At 47.5% G+C, this 20,728-nt stretch overlaps 1 protein-coding gene, 1 non-coding gene and 1 pseudogene across 2 annotated transcripts in view; 1 reads left to right on the top strand and 2 right to left on the bottom strand.

Moving 5' to 3' along the window:
* SH3TC2 (SH3 domain and tetratricopeptide repeats 2) overlaps window positions 1-658 on the bottom strand; it is a 48,791-nt gene extending 48,133 nt beyond the window's left edge. The window contains exon 1 of the mRNA XM_047073706.1: window positions 607-658. Within this exon, the coding sequence (XP_046929662.1) occupies window positions 607-658 (52 nt within the window). The remainder of the gene's footprint in view (window positions 1-606) is intronic.
* A 2,965-nt stretch (window positions 659-3,623) lies between these two features.
* Window positions 3,624-3,727, top strand: LOC124523345 (U6 spliceosomal RNA). Its single transcript, XR_006964982.1, has one exon. It is a non-coding gene; the product is annotated as a U6 spliceosomal RNA (small nuclear RNA).
* A 5,422-nt stretch (window positions 3,728-9,149) lies between these two features.
* Window positions 9,150-19,284, bottom strand: LOC124510164 (dnaJ homolog subfamily C member 8-like; annotated as a pseudogene).
* Between the last annotated feature and the right edge of the window lie 1,444 nt (window positions 19,285-20,728).

The following is a 20,728-nucleotide window of genomic DNA, read 5'->3' as shown; positions in this document are numbered from 1 at the left end:
CCCACATCGGGCTCTGCCATGACAGTGCAGAGCCTGCTTGGAATTCTCAATCTCTCTCTCTCTCTCTCTCTATCTCTATCTCTGCCCCTCCCCCCAGTTCTCTCTCTCTCTCTCAAAGTAAATAAAGAAACTTTAAAAAAATATATCACTCTGTAATAGGTAGGAGGCAGGAAATTGCCTGTTTTTCTCAGGTAACAGCGACCCTGATGAAAATAGGGTTGTGGGACGGAGGCCAAATTTGTGACCACGCATGGGCCCCAGAGACTCGCTGCCTGAGGTTTCTTCCTGACCTAGGGAATCCTGGGAAGAAAGGACGGAAGGGGTTAGTCACACCCTGCAAGCGGCAGCCAAGAGCAGCTCTGGCTCCCCACAGAGCGAGCTCAAAGCCTCTCCCTTCAGGAAAAGTAGAAGCTTTCCAGGCTCAACTCCCTTCTCACAAAATCGGAACGGCAAATGCTGAATGAGGGACGTCCGAGAGGGAGCCAGAAAGCACGGCCATCTCCCCGTCTTGGGAAAAGCAGCTTCCCCAACCCAGCAGATCCCTGAGCCTTCACTGGACCAACCACCTCAGCCAAGCCACGGGCCCGGGCCCCCCAGGAGACTCACCTGGGCCCCAGGACAGACTCGGCTCCCCAGGAATACAGAAGCAGCCACCCATGTGTGCATCATCCTCCCCAGGCCAAGGCCCCTGGGAACACCAGCCAGAAGAGCTGGGAGGGGACAGCCTCCCAACGATGTCCCTCCTCCCGCCTCCTCCCTGGCACACGAAGGACCAAACCCCAGTTCAGTGCACAAAGCAGCCTTTGATATCCAGCTGCAGCAGGAGGCCCAGGGAGGGTGGGAGGGGCAGCCCAGCCCTCAGGACCCATAGTCCTTGCTCTGTCAGGCCTCTGACCAGGGAGCAGAGCTCCTCCCTGCCTCTCTGCAGATTGCTCCATGCCTAGCAGGCTCTGGCACATTCCTCACATTCTAGGATTGAGATACACAGTTTGGTTCCTGTGGGGGCGGCCGGGGTGGGGGAGGAGGGCAGGGAGCATCCCAGGAATCAAGGCTGCTGTGCTTGTTTTCCCCCTGACTGCCTTGGCCCTCACGGACTTGCCTGCCAATGAGCAAGTGATCCCCACCCGGCCTCTCTCTGCAAACACCTCCCTGAGCGATCTGGGCGACACCGGAGCCGTGGGCGCAGCGTCTCACCTCGGCCCCAGCAGCATCAGGGAGCCAACCCCTCATCGGGGGGCAGGGGGGTGCGTGCAGAACCCCAGCCCCTGCTCCTAAAGTTAGGAGGAACCTGGGAAATCGCCTGATGGAGCCCAGCACCTGACAGACGAGAGGACAGAGGACCAGGTATGGTAAGGTTACAGGTATGCACAAAAACCTGCTCCCACCAGACCAGCCTCTTTTCCTTTGGGGACAAAGCAGAGTTTGCAGCCGATACAGAATCAGATACAATACAGAAAACCTTCCATGACATCTTCCCAAGGAAGCCGAAAAACTATGGTTCAATGTCAACAAGATCGGCAGAGGCACGACTGACCTAACATCCAAGCCCAAGGCTCGCTAATTACTTATTATTTTCTTAATGCCTCGCACAAAGTTCAGTGGTGAGTGACCATAAGAGGGAGGAGGTGCGGCCGAGAGGAGGCAGCATCCCCAACCACTGGCGTGCGGGCTCCGTGCAGGCCGAGCGGGAGGTCAGCCTCACGAGCATTTTAAGGAGGGAGGTGGCCTGGCCGTGTTTATATTCTGGGAGGGGCACGGGGGTGACAGTGTGCAGGCTAGCCCGGGGGTCAGTCTCACTGGTGTGGTCACGAGTGTCTATTGCACACACCAGCTCAGCTCCAGGTGGCAGGGTCGGGCTTCGGTTTCAATGCTAACTCGTCTTGACTCATAGTCAACTGACTTTGCCACGGACCAGCCACTCACCATATATTACCTCATTTAAATCCCGTAGCAGCCCCATAACGTAGGCACTACCAGCTCTCTTCCGTAAGTGAGGAAACTCATAAAGAGGGGCGGATAACTTGTCCAAAGCCCCACCATCTATGAATGTCAGATTCAGGACTGGAGCCAGATCTAATCGATTCCACAGCTAAGGAGCTTCATTTCTCCAATACACGAGCTCCTTCCACAACTACAATGAAAAATGATTAGATGATCTGATAGGGAACCCTCAGAGCTTTCTGGCCACGATAGAAGGCCCAAGAGAAGAGGGCTGAGGCGGGGGCAGGGAGGCCAGAGGGACAGGGTCTCTCGGATCACAGTGCTACCGTGGGGCATGTTGTCTCTGTGCACATCTGTGTAAAGTATCCACTTCCCATAATGTCCCATGTCTTCTCCTTCGTCAAAGCAGTGTTTTAGCGTTTTAGCAGTGTTCTCTTGGGCCTAAGATAAAAGAACAAGAGTTTCTTTAGAAAGTTGTCACTCGAGGGGCGCCTGGGTGGCTCAGTCGGTTAAGCGTCTGACTTCAGCTCAGGTCGTGATCTCACGGTTTCTGAGTTTGAGCCCCGCATCGGGCTTTGTGCTGACAGCTCGGAGCCTGAAGCCTGCTTTGGATTCTGTGTCTCCCTCTCTCCGTTCCTCCCCTACTCGCACTCTGTCTCTCTCTCTCTCTCTCAAAAATAAAGATTAAAAAAAAAATTAAGAAAAAAAGAAAGTCATCATTCAAACTTTGGGAGGTACATGAGAATCAGACAGTGAAAAGAAACCATGGTTTAACTTGCACATGACGGCAAATGCTCAGACTTCTCATTTCTCCTCGACTTGCCTACATGCCATTCTTACACAAGCGCAACAACAGTGATCAGAAATTGTAAATGACCAAGACTAACCAAAGGAAGCCCGTCTGTCCCAGATGACACCCTGTGGCAGGTAGCTGAGACACACATTTTGGCAAGTCCATTCTGGAAAAAGTCATTGCTTCTCTTGAGATGCAAGAAACTAGTGGTCTTCTGTGTCTGGGTAACTCAAATGAATGAACCTGAACAAAGGGCTTTCCAGACAGAGAAAGCAGCAGGTGCAAAGGCCCTGAGGCTGGAACATGGGTGGCAAGTGAAAGGAAAAGTCTGTGTGGTCAGAGTCCATGAGGCAGGGCAGGGTGTAGAGATGAGGTTAGAGAAAGCAGCTGGAGGCCAGATTGCACAGGACCTTGAAGGCCATCAAAGGACTTAAGCTTCTCCTGCGAGTGACATGGGAGACAATGGAGGATACTAAATAGAGGAGTCTCATGATGGACTTATGCTTTTAAAGGGTCACCCTGGCTTCTCCTTGAAAAACAGGCTAAAGCTGGGATTCCAGGTATGCAGCAATTATAACATCCAGGAGAGAGATAATGATGGCTTGAACCAGAGTGACAGGGTAAGAGAAGCTTAGGAATTAGACACGTATTTCAGAGTGAAGAGTACATTAACCAAGGTTCTCCAGAGAAGCAGAATCAATAAGGTATAAATATATCTGTGGTGCGAGAAAAGTCACTGCCCCATCTAAGAAGCCCCTGCTAGGCTCCAGGCAATGAGGAGTGAGGGGCCATGTTCCTCTGGCGTATGGCCAGACATTCTGATTTGTCATGGAAACCAGACATCGAGACTGTCAGGTGAAGTTCCCAAACTTTTTAATGGTCACAAACTAGGCTTGCTTCAGCAGCCCATGTACTAAAATTGGAAGGATACAGAGATTGGCATGGCCCCTATGCAAGGATGACACACAAATTCGCGTGTTTTGAGGATTGCGTGGGATTGTTGAATCATTATGTTGTTCACTGGAAACTGATATAACACTGTAAGTATTAAAAAAATTAGTGTTCCCAAACCAAGTCAGAAAATCTTCCAAAGCACCGTGCATAGGCCAGTACTTTGGAGCAGACAAACATGGCTGCCAGCCAAATCCAACCCACGAGCAGCCAGTTGGACCCTTCTGAGGTAAAACCGAATTTGTTTCCCTCGGGAAACTTACAATCTAGTCGGGATAATAAGATATACACTTGGGAACTATATAATTCAAGAGAAAAACCAAAAGACTGTGTCACGGGTGGCATTCTGCCCCCTCCAAAAAAATGATATACTGCAGACTTAACCCCCCAGTGCCTCAGAATGTGGTTTTATTTCAAATTAGGATTGTTGTAGATATAATGATTTAAGTCGAGTTCATTCTGGAGTAGGGTCGGCCCCTAAGCCAATATGACTGGTGTCCTTATAAAAAGAACACCCCGTGAAGACATCACAAGCAGAAGCGTCTGCAACAACGAGGGGAGTAGAGTTACGCATCCACAAGCCCAGGACAGCCCGGGATTTGCCAACAAACCACCAGAGGCCAGAAAGAGGCAAGGGACGATTCTCCCTGCAGGCTTCAGAGGGGGCATAGCCACGCAGACCCCTTGATTTGGGACTTCCAGCCCTCAGAACTATGAGACGATAACATTTCTGTTGTGTTAAGCCACCCAGTTTGGGCAGCTTGTTAGGACAGCCTCCACTCCGGTGTGTTCGTACCTCTCAGAGGTCAGTTTGGGCATTCGCTTTGTGGTCAGAAGACCAAAGTTCGAATCCTGGCTCTGCCATTTTCAAGTTGTATATTGTTTGGCATAGTCCCTCCTTTCTAAATAACAACGATAGTTAATAGTTACATAGAGATCACAAAAAAGTTCTCCCTCGTAAAACGGTTTTGAGGACTTAAAATGGGGTTTATAGGTGGGTTGTTTACTTGTGCAAATCTTGCACGTGCACGTGTGTGTGCATGATCACTGTTACGCTAGTGTTTGGCATGTTTTCCGTGCGTCTAGACTCTGAGGAGGAAGGGGCATTGTTGGTGAGTAGAATGTGCCTATCAGCCGTGATAGAGACAAAATCTCGGAGTTCCAATCAGAAAGTCTACAAGAAAATGCATCCAAGTGAAACTAGGTCTTGCTGTCTTCAGATCATCGGGAAGATTCCTTTCATTACCTCAGACAAAGGCATCCAGCCTAGTCACCCTTGCTGTATTTCTCTCCTTACTCCTTGACTTGCCGACATTTTTGATAGACATGAATTTTGCAAGCAGTTTACTTAAGAAAGAAGAATGAAATCCCATGGTCAACCGTTTTCGTCATTATGATATTTGGCCTTTGTGATCTAGCGAATCTGTTGCAAGCAAAAGGAGGGGCACCTGGGTGACTGGGTCGGTTAAGCACCCGACTCTTGATTTTGACTCCGGGCATGATTTCACAGTCGTGAGATCAAGCCCCAGTCAGGCTCCAAGCTGAGTGTGGAGCCTGCTTGAGATTCTCTCTCCTTCTCTCTCTGCCCCTCCCCCGCTTATGCTTGAGCACACGCACACGTGTGCATGTGCTCTCTCTGTGTCAAGAAAAAAATTAAAATAAAAAAAAGGAAATGTGTGTCTCTTTCCTTTTCTAGGTGTTTTGTTTTGGGTTTGGGGTTTTGTTTTAGAGAGGGTGTGTGCATGCATGAGCAGAGGAGAGGCAGAGAGAGAGAGAGAGAGAGAGAGAGCGAGCCAAGCAGGCTCCATGCTGTCAGTGTAGAGCCCAATGTGGGGCTTGATCCTACAAATGGTGAGATCATGACCTGAGCTGAAATCAAGAGCCAGACCCTTAATGGACTGAGCCACCCAGGTACCCATCTAGGTGTTTTCATTGATAAATTTCATTGGGTGACCTTGGAAAAGTCAGCCATTTTCCCTTTGGTGCTTTCCTTGCGTTCCTTATGTAATGTTGCTTTGGGTCCCCACCCATTCGGGTCTTGTTCACGTGATGACTTTGTTCAAGTTCCTTTTGGAAGTGGAGTCCCCAGATCTCCAGCCAGCTGTCTAGGACAGCTCCGTATTCTGTACACAGCTCTGAAGCCCTGTCCCCTCCTTTTTTTCATGTATTGTACTTCTGTTAATAGAACCCAAGCTTACATCAGCCAAAAGGAGTCATAAGGGTAGCTCATATTCTATCCACTTAGAGAGATTTATCAAAATTCAGATGCCTAGATCTTACCCAGCCCTAGTGAATCAGAATCTCTGACTAGACCCATTCCAGGTAATTCTGATGTGCATTCATATGTCAGCAAATAATTCTCCAGGGGTTTCTTTTGCAGGGATAAGGGACAGGCCCAGGTGTAGATTTCAGGGATCTAAATGTCCCCTCAGGTCTCCTCTTCATCTCTGATATACACCAAAGTTAATTAAAAGCCTTAACCACAAGGGGGCAGCACATGCAGGAAGTCTAGCTCTTCCAATGAAAAGACTGCGAGAGGGTCCCTTTCATCTGCAAGCTTCAGCATCCATAAATAACCAAAAAAAAAAAAAAATGACTTACAGTTGTTCAGGGGTTCCCTATTGCTTAAATCCTCAATAACACAGGAGTTGGACGCGCCATTTTATAAGCAACGAAAGGGTTGTGTGAGCGAAGTCAGGTGACTTCTCCAAGGTCTTGCAGCTAGCAATTGATAGAGATGGCTTTTCTCAAACATTCCAGCCAGCAGCAGCACATACTGGAGGCTTCACCACTTCAGACAGCCGGGAGGATATAAACCAGACACGTATCCACAGCATCCCAACCCCCAACCCCTCCCTCAAGCAACATCTGTGCAGTAATAAAGATCAGAATAATCTTAACCTCCACAGAACCACATATGCCCAGAGGTTGAGCAAACAAGCAAAACAAATTTATCATACGTGCACTTCACTTAAAAGGTTTCAACAATACGTGAACATCCAGGGAAAGCAGGAAAGGAAACCGTTTACATACAATGGACCAGGGCTTCTCAAACTGGAATATGGGCATTAATGATCTGGCATCTGGGAAGAATAACGCCCCCCAAAGATGTCTTAGTCCCCAGAACCTGTGACTCTGTTACCTTACATGGCTAGAGGGACCTGGTGGATAGGTTTAAGTTAAGGAATTTGAGAAAGGGACGTTGTTTGGGTTGACCAGATGTAATCACAAGGGAAGTAGGAAGGTCAGACTCAGAAGAAGATGTGACAAGAAACCCAGAAGCCAGAGGTCAGAATCAGAGAAAGCAATTTAAAGATACTGCTACCATGCTGGTTGTAGATGGAAGATGGGGCCATGAGACGGGGAATGTGGGAAGCCAAAAGACATGGGACGGATTCTCCCCTAGAACTTCCAAGAGGAACACGGCCCTGATTTTAGCCCGGGGAGACCCGCTTCGGACTTCCGACCTCCAGAACTCTGAGACTAGAAAGCTGTGTTATTTGAAGCCCCTAAGTTCGTCATTTGTTACAGCAGCCAGAGGAAACGAAAACACCTGGGAACTGGCAAGATGCAGATCCTGGCCCTGGGTCCACGAAGGGGTGAGAAGTTCCAGTGGGGCTTGCCTGCGGTGCCTGTGTGCTGCTCCTTGGACCACACTTGGAGAGTCGAGGCCGTCAGAACTCCCCCGCAGCTGGTCCTTCAAAGTCTGGAGACTTCAGTTAGCACGGGATGGGAGCACGACCCCACGGACCCCTCAGTTCCTCACCTCTGACTCCCCAGACGTCTGCCCACCTATTCCTTTTATTCCTATTTCTGCCCCCTGTTTATTTACTTTGGAGATTGTAGTCCTAAATCGGAGTGTTCACGTTCCTGCTGCCCCCTTCCCACCGTGCAACACGGTGCCTGGCATGGGATAGGCACTCTTAAGTGAATGAGTGGATGAATGAATGAACGGATGAACTAAAAAATCATGGAAACTCTTAGTTGTTTTCCAAACAGCTGCCTGACCGAATCTCTCGCAACTTGTATTTGCACAACTGAGTTTGTTTTAAGCTACGTAATCCAAACGTAGCTTGGACTGAACCCAGAAGCTTAGTTTTCTCAGGCTGGGCTCTATGTTCCAAGCAGATGAAACCAATCTGCACGTCGATTTTTCCTCCCCCAATCTGAAAAGCCTGCTGCAGCAGGTCAGTGCCCAAGAGGCAGACTCTGAGAAGAAGATTCGCAGGCAGGAAGCGTATGGCGTTCTGCTCACAGGAGCCCTGTGAGTGGGGGTGTGGAAAAACAGGACCAGGCAGAGGATGGAGTGGCCTGCGAAGCACACGCAACAGAGTCCTCGGCGGGTTCCTACAGGGAGCTCGGGAGTAGGCAGGCCCTGCAGAGTCTTCCTGGGACAAGGGTACCTGATAATGACTAGTCACTGGACCGGCTACATGCTCGTAATGGCCGGTCATTGAGGGCAGGCTGACCCGGGGTGGGGGCGGGGAGGGAGGGTATGAACTGGAGAAGGCACTCGTCCGTTCTGGGCAAGCTCCAGAGAGGGACTCAGCTGAGAGCTGTCAACCACGAAAGCCGCCAGCCACTGGGGGACGGAGTGGGCCAGTCGTGATAGGTGGGGATCCAGGCAGACTCCACAACATGCACCACACATGCCTTCTGTTTCCTCAGGCACTGGGGGGAAAGCAGCTATTTAATCAAACTAAGCCCAGAATAGAGCTCTGTGTCACACCAATAGGACTAGAGATGAGCAGACTAAAGATGCGGAAGGAAGAAGAACACTGATGTGGAAGAGTCCAGAAGGGGGGGCGCCTGGGTGGCTCAGTCAGTGAAGCAACCGACTTCGGCTCAGGTCCTGATCTCACAGTTCATGGGTTCGAGCCAGGCTTTGTGCTGACAGCTCGGAGCCTGGAGCCTGCTTCCAATTCTGTGTCTCCCTCTTCTCTGCCCCTCTCCCACCTGCATTCTGTCTCTCTCTCAAAAATAAATAAAACATTTAAAACTTTAAAGAAAAAAAAAAAGAGTCCAGAAGGAGGAGAACTGGGATGGCCTTGAGAGTGTGCACGGCGTTCCTCTGAGGTGGGATGAGAGTACGGAGGAATGAGCTGTGCATTTGGAGTAGCCCGTGGGTGAAGGCCACAGTATAACCAGGGAGGAGGAGAATAAAGGGGCCCACGGGGGTAGCATAGTGAGACGCTGATTGCCAAGGAATGAGAGGGCTACTGGGCCCAGTGAGGGGCAGGCGGGGCGGCTGTTAAAAGTCTGCAGGGGCCCAGTCATGACAGTTTATGTCTCTCTTCCAGGAGCCTCAGGACAGAGCAGGGACAGCACACAACAGTTCAGAGCCGGCAAAGCAGGGGTGTCAGGGGGCTGGTGAGATGGTCACTGAAACGGGCCACCTTGGAGTCAGGCTGGATGAGGAGGCCAAGGGGGATGAAAGGAGATAAGAAATCCCCAAGTCCCGAGGTCATACGGAGAAAATCCAGCAGCTTGGGGCGATTTCAGGGAGCGGGAAAGTGAAAAGGCGGAGGCTGCAGCGGAGAATTTCAGAGATGGCGTTTATAGTGGTGGAGGGTGAAACAGAGCCCATGTAGAGGGTGGTGAGGAAAGTACTGATCCGCAGGAAGGCCACCTATTCAGTTTGAAACGGTGTCATCACAGTGACAGTCCTATACATCTGGAAAAGTCGACACCACCTTCAAACCACTTTGCTCCTAACCAAAGCCCAGCGCCCTCCCTGAAGGCAACCACAGGCCCTTTGCAGTATCCCATGAATTGGCTCTACATCCTAGACATGTGTATATGCGATCCCATTTCTGTAAGGAAGATTATATACACACATATGATCCTATATAGGATCATATTATATACATTATCATATATACTCATTTGCTCACTGCTTCTCTCTCTGCCCGGGACTTAGCCCACGTTGTGAGAATGACATCTCTTGACCTGGCCTGTTGCACTTGACTTGTGACTATAGCTTTGGGTTAAAAAGATTGGAACTCTCGGGGCACCTGGGTGGCTCAGTCGGTTAAGCATCCAACTTTGGCTCAGGTCATGATCTCACGGTCTGTGAGTTCGAGCCCCACATTGGGCTCTGTGCTGACAGCCCAGGGCCTGGAGCCGGCTTCGGATTCTGTGTCTCCCTCTCTCTCTGCCCCTCCCGCACTCACACTCTGTCTCTCTATCTCTCGAAAATGAATGTTTAAAAAGATTAAAAAACGGGGCGCCTGGGTAGCTCAGTCGATTAAGCGTCCGACTTCGGCTCAGGTCACGATCTCGCAGTTTGTGAGTTCGAGCCCCGCATTGGGCTCTGTGCTGACAGTCCAGAGCCTGGAGCCTGCTTCGGATTCTGTGTCTCCCCCTCTCGCTGCCCCTCCCCCGCTCATGTTCTGTGTGTGTGTGTGTCTCTCTCTCTCCTTCAAAAATACATAAACGTTAAAAAGAAATTGTAACTCTTGTGGAAGAGACTTTGTGAGGACAGCCCTGGCAGCAGCCTGTGAAAGGTGAGGCCACAGACATGGGTAAAGCCTGCCCCGAAAGGGTTCCTCTTTCCTCTCACTAGAGGCAGAGCAACTGAGTCCCAATGGCTGAGCCACGTGGATTTCTAACATTTTCCTGTTTCTAGGTGAGAGTTTTTAGTCTCGCTTCCTGGAATCGAAACAAAGTTCAAAACAAATTTCGAAACAAAGGGATCCTCTGCTTCCCCAGATCTCGATTCCATTCCCTGAGAGGAACGAGCCAAGGTACTTATCCTCTGACGACTTTCCCAGCAGAGCCCCGTGGCTTCCTCCTGCACCTTCCTGGTGGCCACCAATTGTTGTGAACATCCTCATGGGTGTAGATTTTTATTTCTATTAACCCTTTTCTTCGTGTCCTCATAATTATGCAGGGAGAAGAAGACTGTTTTCCCAATAAAAGTTATTCGAGACTTTTCGACGGTCTAGGGTTCAATGGTCTCTCCTAAAAGACGAGTCCATCGGCACCCAGCTGGGCAAGGTGAAAAGGATTCTAGACACATTCAAGCCTGATGCTGCCTCTGCTCAGCCTCTCAGCAGATGGTTCGAGGGCGGGGTGCATCCGCTATCAAGTGGGAAGGTCACTCCTACCTCCAGGGCTTGACAAAGCGGTTGCAAGGAGAAAATTAGAAAGATCCTTGGAAGCGTTTTGTTAATTGTGAGGTGCTGGGAAGCACGGAATGTGTTTCTTTAAACTGAGTCCACACAACTGGAGGGAGATTAATCGCAGCCTGGAATAAAGGGAAAGGAAACAGAAGCACGTCGCCTTCAAATGTGAAGTCACGCTGCTTTGAAAGCACTTGCATTCAGACCCTCACAAGACTGTGAAATGAAGAGGCAGGCTTAAATTCTTACTGCCTTTGCAAGAGAAGGCATGGAGACGGGGCAGGAAAGCCTGAAGCCTGTTCTCCTGGTCTTTATCTGAGTACTTCCCGGCAAGGAGATGGAAACAGGGACACAAGCCAGCCTCATTTAGCATCGTTGTAATTGGCCCAGAGGAAGGACCACACCCTGAAATCCTCGTGGCAACAGAGCTCACCCCACATTCCCAGGCAGGGAAACGCTGTCAGGAGCAAACTGTGGGAAGGTCCAGCAGGCCTGCGTGAGAAGAGAGAGGATGGGCTTGTCGTATGGGTAGATGTAGGTGAATGATGATAACGGCAGTGAAAGTGCATGGACCGCTTCATATGGACGCACTACACCTAGTATTTGACTCTACCATACCAAGCCCCTCCCAATGATGGGTTTATTTTCCTATCATTGTCTAGCCCCTAGACCTCAGCACCAAGGAAAAGCAAACAAGTGCTCAAACACCCTCCTTGTTGGTCCCAGGACACAAAGGACACTTCCATCCCTGCATTACACCCCAAGACCCAGTAAGAAACCCAGGCACGGCTCAGCCTGGACATGCACGGGCGTGTCCAGTAGGTGGCAGCAGCTAGCAGCCGTGCCCCCAGACCCGGACTCCCACCCAGTGCAGCCGCCCCGTGGGCCTGCACGGGGGAGGTCGAACTCCCCTATTTCATTTTGCTCATCTTGGAATACAAGACTCTAGAAGAGGACCGGGATTCATGAACCAGTCGCAGGGGCTCAGGCAGGGGCCTTTGGCTCCTGACACTGGCAAAAAGATGGATCCTGAGGCCTGTCACTGTTTCGAGCCTGGGCAGGCTACACTGCCCTGCAGAGCCCCAGCCCTGGGTGCTGCCCCTGCCCTGCCTCTCTGTGCTCCACACCCTGTTTGGGCTCTCCAGCTGTGGGCGTAGTCCGGGGTGTACGTGAGCTGGGGCTCCAGCCCTGCTCCTACCAGGCATTTGGGTCTGAGGGAGCTGCAGGATGGGGTGCTCGTGCCCTCCCATCCTCCCCACTACCCTCTGCTCCTTCCTGCTCTGACCAGGGCCTACTAGGCCACTTGCTTTCAAAGCCAGAGTCTACAGCCCAGACTCAGAGGGGATGGCAGAAGGAAGAGACGGCACCTGACGACACAGAACTGGAATGCCTTTTCACCCCCCAGGTGATAAGTGAGGCTGGAAGATTGGAGTACTTAAAGGCAAATGGGGTGAAAAAAAAATGAAAGGAAAAGTGTTTAAGTTGGAAACTATCCCCATTCTAAAGGGACATGATCTTATATGTCGAAAATCATAAGGAATCCAGTTTTTTTTTTATATGAAATTTATTGACAAATTGGTTTCCATACAACACCCAGTGCTCATCCCAAAAGGTGCCCTCCTCAATACCCATCACCCACCCGCCCCTCCCTCCCACCCCCCATCAACCCTCAGTTTGTTCTCAGTTTTTAACAGTCTCTTATGCTTTGGCTCTCTCCCACTCTAACCTCTTTTTTTTTTCCTTCCCCTCCCCCATGGGTTCCTGTTAAGTTTCTCAGGATCCACATAAGAGTGAAACCATATGGTATCTGTCTTTCTCTGTATGGCTTATTTCACTTAGCATCACACTCTCCAGTTCCATCCACGTTGCTACAAAAGGCCATATTTCATTTTTTCTCATTGCCACGTAGTATTCCATTGTGTATATAAACCACAATTTCTTTATCCATTCATCAGTTGATGGACATTTAGGCTCTTTCCATAATTTGGCTATTGTTGAGAGTGCTGCTATGAACATTGGGGTACAAGTGCCCCTATGCATCAGTACTCCTGTATCCCTTGGGTAGATTCCTAGCAGTGCTATTGCTGGGTCATAGGGGAGGTCTATTTTTAATTTTCTGAGGAACCTCCACACTGCTTTCCAGAGCGGCTGCACCAATTTGCATTCCCACCAACAGTGCAAGAGGGTTCCCGTTTCTCCACATCCTCTCCAGCATCTATAGTCTCCTGATTTGTTCATTTTGGCCACTCTGACTGGCGTGAGGTGATACCTGAGTGTGGTTTTGATTTGTATTTCCCTGATAAGGAGCGACGCTGAACATCTTTTCATGTGCCTGTTGGCCATCTGGATGTCTTCTTTGGAGAAGTGTCTATTCATGTTTTCTGCCCATTTCTTCACTGGGTTATTTGTTTTTCGTGTGTGGAGTTTGGTGAGCTCTTTATAGATTTTAGATACTAGCCCTTTGTCCGATATGTCATTTGCAAATATCTTTTCCCATTCCGTTGGTTGCCTTTTAGTTTTGTTGGTTGTTTCCTTTGCTGTGCAGAAGCTTTTTATCTTCATAAGGTCCCAGTAATTCACTTTTGCTTTTAATTCCCTTGCCTTTGGGGATGTGTCGAGTAAGAGATTGCTACGGCTGAGGTCAGAGAGGTCTTTTCCTGCTTTCTCCTCTAAGGTTTTGATGGTTTCCTGTCTCACATTTAGGTCCTTTATCCATTTTGAGTTTATTTTTGTAAATGGTGTGAGAAAGTGGTCTAGAGGAATCCAGTTTTTAAAAACCATTAGAATAGAGGAGTTTAGCAAGGTCGCAGGATATAAGAACAATATACAAACATCAATTTTTTTCTCTGCATTAGCGATGAACAATCCAAAAATGAAATTAAGAAAACAATTCAATTTACAATAGCATCAAAAATAATAAAATACTTAGAAATATGTTCAACAAAAGAAGGGCAAAACCTAAACTCTGGGAGCTACAAAACATAATTGAAATAAATTACAGATCTCAGTGAAGGAAAACATTTCATGTTCATGGATTTGGAAGATTTAATACTATTAAGATGGCAAGACTCCCCAGACTAATCTAGATATTCAATGTAATCTCTATCAAAATCCCAGCAGCTTCTTTTCTAGAAACTGACAAGCTGACACTAACACCCATATGGAAACTTAGGAACCCCGCATAGCCAAACGGTCTTGAAAACAAAGGGTAGGGGCGCCTGGGTGTCTCAGTTGGTTAAGCGGCCAACTTCGGCTCAGGTCATGATCTCGCGGTCCGTGAGTTCGAGCCCCACATCGGGCTCTGTGCTGACAGCTCAGAGCCTGGAGCCTGTTTCAGATTCTGTGTCTCCCTCTCTCTGACCCTCCCTCGTTCATACTCTGTCTCTCTCTGTCTCAAAAATAAACATTAAAAAAATTAAAAAAAAAAGAAAACAAAGGGTAAAGTTGTCAATTTTACACTTCTTGATTTCAAAACTTACTATAAAGGAATGGTAATCAAACAGCGAAGTACTGATATAAGGATAGATCATTGCAATAGAATTGAGAGTCCGGAAATAAACCCATGTCAATTGATTTTCCACAAGGGGACAAAATCAATGGAGGAAAAATTAGTCTTTCAACAAATGGTGCTGGGAGAACTGCATGGCCACATGCAGAAGAATGAAGTTGGATCCTTACCTCGCACTATTACACAAATCAACTCACGGTAATGGAAATGTAGTACTGCCTTTAACTAATGAGGCTCTGATTCATTTTGGTAATGAGGCAGCTGGAGACCTTCTGAAGAAAGTGTCCAATTTTGGCCCTTAAAGCAACTGGGGGAGAAAGAGCCCACACTTTCCCTGCTGCCCTGTCTTGGGCATAATATATATAATATCCCTCAACTGGCTCTGGGCATCCTCTCTCAAATATCAGAATGCCCAAGTTGCTGCTGAGACTGTGCTGTGAGCTCCAGGGTAAGCTAAGGTGGTCACCAACCTCCCTGGCTGAGCCAAAATCATCACAGCCTTCTTTTACTGAGGGACCCCTCAACCACATTATATTCTCAAACCTCGGTAGAGTGAAGAGGCCGGGCAGGCCTGGTTTATTATTCTCCCTGCTTCCACAAAATATAAGACGACATGCTCTACATAGCCCTGGATTTTTTGTACCAACTGTATCAATCTACTATTTTCTAAGGCATCAACTCAGTTATAACCACAGCTCCAAATACATGGGTAGGACTGGAACAACACTATTCGTACTTTAAAAAGACCCTATTGGGGCGCCTGGGTGGCGCAGTCGGTTAAGCGTCCGACTTCAGCCAGGTCACGATCTCCCGGTCCGGGAGTTCGAGCCCCGCGTTGGGCTCTGGGCTGATGGCTCAGAGCCTGGAGCCTGTTTCCGATTCTGTGTCTCCCTCTCTCTCTGCCCCTCCCCCGTTCATGCTCTGTCTCTCTCTGTCCCAAAAATAAATAAACGTTGAAAAAAAAAATAAAAAAAAAAAAAATAATAAATAAAAAGACCCTATTGATCTTGGGGAGCGTGGGCCTTCAGAAGATACTAGGAACGTCCAGTCAGCTGGCAGGCAGATGATATAGCAACGTGAGTAGCTAGAGAGAAACAGGCCCACTCCAATTTTCTGTCACTTTCCTAAACCTAAGAGAGACCATCTCACCCAGTCACTGAAAATGAATTCAGGCCCAAGGAGTGGGGGGGGGGGGGGGGGAGAGGGACGTCCGTGCAAGGCCTCAGCCCTGCCACTTTTGCACTTCCCCCTGGGATGTGGTAGGAGGCCATCAACCCTCATTCTTCATGGCTGAATCCTGGCTCATAATCTCATTTGATTCATAATACAATCATGCTCCCAAGTAAGTAGAGCCATCAGCAGCTCATCCGTGCAGAGCTGGCCTGAACAATTGCCGAGTAGGTTGAGTCGAGACGAAAAATGCCCCTCCTCATACCTATTGCTCTTAAGAGACAAAGCAAAGCCCTTTCCTTAACCCCATCCTTTGTGAGACTACATCGTCCCCACTTCCATAGGAAGTGTCGAAGAGGTTACCATAAATGTAAAGGTTAAAGAAGATCCATGAGATACAATTTCTTTACAGTTAGGCCATTTCAGCAAAAAGTCTAGGGGCAGGAGACATAACGTTGACGAACCATGAAGCAAGGCTGACTCTAGTCCGAAGGAAGCTTGTACAACTGTTACAACAAGCTCATTGTGAGTCATTAAGAAAAGCTAAGAATTGCTATGGGATGGGAAGTGGGGCTGGAGGAATGTCAGGGGGCTGGAGGAAAATAATCATAAACAATAGAGAACTTTATGCCCACCCTGGCAGGCATAAGCCAAGCTTGGCTAAAACTAACTTTGCTAGCCAAACTTGGCTCAAATTAACTTTCCTGCTGGTAGAATTAGCATAGAGGTAAAGAATCTTTCAAACCAGAAGTTCTTTTAGAAAATACCCAGTCTAGAGTGTATCTATATAGTTTTTAAAGCCTCATCTAGATTTTAAAAGGACATTATTTTTTTTTTTTAGTTCAGAATCATTGTTTTCTTTTTTCTTTTTTTTTTAATTTTTTTTTAACGTTTATTTATTTTTGAGACAGAGACAGAGCATGAACGGAGGAGGGTCAGAGAGAGGGAGACACAGAATCTGAAACAGGTTCCAGGCTGTGAGCTGTCAGCACAGAGCCCGACGCGGGGCTCGAACCCACGGACCGCGAAATCGTGACCTGAGCTGAAGTCGGCCGCTTAACCGACTGAGCCACCCAGCCGCCCCCAGAATCATTGTTTTAAAAAGAAATGTAACTTGGAGCTCCATAATCAACAACAAAGAAAATCTTTATGAATCTTATTTACCCTCACAACAATCCAGTGAGGCAGCACTGCTATTGTTCCCTTTTTACAGATGAAGAAACTGAGGTACACAAGACTGAAGTACTTGCCAGGGTCACACAGCGAGGCTGCTGTTGTACAGCAGGGCACAAGAAGAGCTTCCTTGTTTAAAGCAGGGTAGAGGGCAGGGTTCAGAGCAAGGAAGGTGTCAGTATCCCGGCAAATGACCCTTCTCCACAGCTCACATGACCCTGTTTGAAAAAGTCTGATAAGAAAATCAGGAGACAGAGGTTGAAAATGGTGGCAGCTGGGTCCTGGGTTTCTGGGCTGCCGGGTCAGGCCGGGGCACAGCTGAGGACTTCCATGCCGAGCGGGGCCCACAACGCAGAGGGCTCAGCTCTCACATGGAAAGCCCTCACCTACTTTGTAGGGCTCCTTGGCCTGGGAACAAGCACGCCGAACGTCCTCCTGAAGTCACATCACAGACGGCACGACCCACGTACGTCACCAAGCCCTTTCCCTGGGGAGATGGTAATCATACTCTATTCCGTAACTCTGGCGTGAATTCACCTCCCAGCAGCTGTGAAGATTAACAAAGAGAACCCAGACCGCTACCCAGTTGGGGACCACAGCACTGGTCTGGACCATGACTCTGCACGTGGACCAGAAAAATACATGAGACCCTAAGCTTACCTTCCTCACTTGTATCCAATGATGACCAGGATACTGACCTTCCATCCCTTCGCTTATGGCAGGAGGTGGCTTAGATAAATAACCCACATTGGTCCATGGGGATGAAAGAAAGAAAGAAAACCAGAAGATAAACGGAATCACTAAAGGTTCAGGTAGAATAAAAATATGACAAAGGTAATAAGGACAAATCCTTAGGATCCAGAAACAAGCACGGAAATCAAAGCCCTGTGAATAAATGAGAGCAGGTGCCATGGCGACTCTGGGGTGAGGTGTCAGTGAAAACATGAGTCCTTGGAGCTGGGGCTGGCCTTCTAATTCCCCTTCCTCCTTACTAAAGATGACTTTGGGCCTAGGTCAAGCAGGGGAGCTGGAAAGGCGCTCCGTGCATATAGCTTGAAGTCTGAAAGTGTTGCTATTTCATCAAAAAGGAATTAGAAAACTTCCTTCCACCTTCCAAGGACCCCCTAAAGAAGCTGTGTGTCTATCTGAGGGCTTGTGTGGAAAAATCAAATACCCAGGCCTGCTCTGTAGGAAGATACAGGATCTGAATTTACCCTGAGGTCTGTAGGAATCCCAATCAGGGGAGTTAGTGACAAAAACTAGCCCCTGGATGTTAATTCTCTAAGGAGATAACAGAAACAATCACAAAACTACTCTTTCACAGTGTAAGGTTAATGAGAAGCCTTTTTTTTTTTTTTTTTTTTTTTTTTTTTTAATGTTAAAGAGTAGTTCAGAGTACTTTGCCCTTGAGCAACATGGGTTTGAACTGCCCCGGTCCACTTACACACAGATTTTTTGGATAAATACAGGACAGTACTGTCCATGTATTTTCTCTTCCTTATGAGTTTCTTTTTTTCACTCAGTATGTTTAATGGGATGATTTCCACAAACTATACACAAAGTTTCTAACCGTCACAATTCAGTAAAATACAAAAGATGACCTTAAAGATGATGGGAAGAGAAGGCAACACCAGTGGTGACGCCTTCCAATCCTGGTGGGTCTAGGGGTGGGGAGGGGGTGATGGTTTCTTTTTAACCCGAGCCCCTTATTTCAATGTACAAAGGAATGACTCTGATTGATATTAAATTGGATTGAAAACAAAGTGGACTAAAAAGCAAATCTACTTTATGTTGGTATGGAAATGGGAAAAAAGAATGAGTCTTTCAAAGTAGGATGGGAGACAGTTGGGGAAAGATTCTGTGGTTCACACTGCTCCATTTTTACTGAAAGTAAAATCAAGGCAGCCCGGTATTTCTTTTCTTTAATCCCCTTTGCATATGCTTGCAAGGTTCGCCAGCTGTCCACACTGTCATCTTCACTTTCCTCAAAGTTTCCTGCCACTCCCTTTCTCACTTGGCTTTTTCTCCAGCTTCTATCTTTTCTCCCCCTGTTACTTCCTTTCCTGCACCCCTCGCGAGTGCTCGCGCTCCTCTCTCTTGCCTTTCAATTTCCAGCTCAGCAAAGCGTGTGGCTGTCTGTTTATACACTGTTTGAACAGCTCAGGATCCCCCTCCTCCACACTTGTAGGTTTCGTTTCTCCTTTAATTGCTTGTTTCACTCTCTCACAGTGTGTCCTATGTATTCTTTTCCTGCTTGATTTATATCCAGGGTCCTCTTCCTTTGCTCCTGATGCAGGAGCAACTTGTAAGCTTCGTCCACAGCTTCAAAAGCCTTTTGTGCTATCAGCATCATCTTAATTTTTGTCAGGATGCACCAATATGGATAACTGTCAAAATGTCTTTTTTATTCCTTCATGTGTCACTTCAGGATCGATCTGAAGAACCTCAAATGGGTTCAAATTGAAGCAGGAAGAAACAGGACAGGTCGATCTTTCAATCTGACTTTTGGATGTTACAGCTGAATCTGTCTTTTCTATTTGTTTCACCTCACTGTAGAAGGTCATAAATGCTTCCTCAATGCTCCCTCTGCCAGCTGAATCGCTGCTCATTCCTAGAGCCACCATTTCTCCTTCTTGATGATTGTCTTAATTACATTTTCTTTTCTCCAGCTTACTTTATTAGAAGAATACAGTATATAATACATAGAACATAGAAAATATGCATTAATGCCTATTTATGTTATCAGTAACAGTTCTGATTAACAGTTGGCGTTAGTAATTAATTCTGGGGGGAGTCAAAAGTTACACACAGATTTCCAACTGTGCTTGAGGTCAGCATTTCTAACCCCTGCATTGTTCAAGGGTCAACTGTAGATCACAGAAAGATACTCATCACACAAGGAAGTTAACTAATGAGAGAGAAACCCGGCAGCTGCAACCAGACAGTAAATCAGCATTGAAAGAATGGGAAATAATAGAGCTAGAAATGAAAGAATAGGCAAGTCAAAGTAATTTAAGAGATTTTTAAAATTAGGAACCATAATGAAGCAATAGAGTGTTATGGGAAAAGGTACAGACAGATTTGATAAATAACAAAATCGAAGCCCTGGAAACAAAACACAAAGGCACTGCATAGAAGGACTCACCGGGTAAGTTAAATAAAAGATTCAGCACAGCAGAGGAAAAAATTAGTGAGCCCAAACACAGATCTGCAGAAATCACTCAGAGTGTGGCAGGGAGAAACCAGAAAATGAAAGAATTAACCAAGCAAGGTGGAAGATGGAAGGAGAAGCCCGATGGAATCTGATAGAACTTGCACAGGCGAGGCTCAAAGAGATGGTATTCACAGGGAGAGTGATGAGGAACATTCCAGAATGGAAGACATGAATCTTCAGATTGAAAATGCACACCAAGTTCTAAAGAAGGTGGATAAAAATAACAGGGTTTTTAAAAATATGATTTCTATTTCTTTGCAGGTTTTGAGTGTTCAGGTCTTTCCTCCCAATCCTTTTGTCTGGGTTTAATTTCCATTTCATCTAAATGTTCATTTCGGTAAGATGAAAAAAGTAAGTAAAAATATAAGAATACAGATTGACAAAATAAACACAAATAATATGTATAGAAGGAAATAACAGTAATCGATGATAACATTAATGAAATATGTCTATGTTTTTTTTTTTTAACGTTTATTTATTTTTGAGACAGAGAGAGACAGAGCATGAACGGAGGAGGGGCAGAGAGAGAGGGAGACACAGAATCAGAAACAGGCTCCAGGCTCCGAGCCATCAGCCCAGAGCCTGACGCGGGGCTCGAACTCACGGACCGCGAGACCGTGACCTGGCTGAAGTCGGACGCTCAACCAACTGCGCCACCCAGGCGCCCCTATGTCTATGTTTTAAGAGCTCATTTTCTGGGTACTGTTGTTATAGAATTATTTATTGCTTCGGTGACAAACAGGCCGTTTCTCCATGGGCAGATCAGAAATCCACTTCTGGGGTGATTTCACTCTCAGTGTACTGTCTATGCAGTCAGTAAAACCTTCCAGGGGAAACTCACCAGCGCGGGGAGG

Source organism: Lynx rufus, unplaced genomic scaffold, assembly GCF_022079265.1.
Source record: "Lynx rufus isolate CCGP_SWC_20201006 ecotype Redwood Valley unplaced genomic scaffold, mLynRuf1.p SCAF_1, whole genome shotgun sequence".
Taxonomy (NCBI): Eukaryota; Metazoa; Chordata; class Mammalia; order Carnivora; family Felidae; genus Lynx; species Lynx rufus.
The sequence above is the reverse complement of the archived record's forward strand: the minus strand, read 5'-3'. Positions and strand labels throughout refer to the sequence as shown.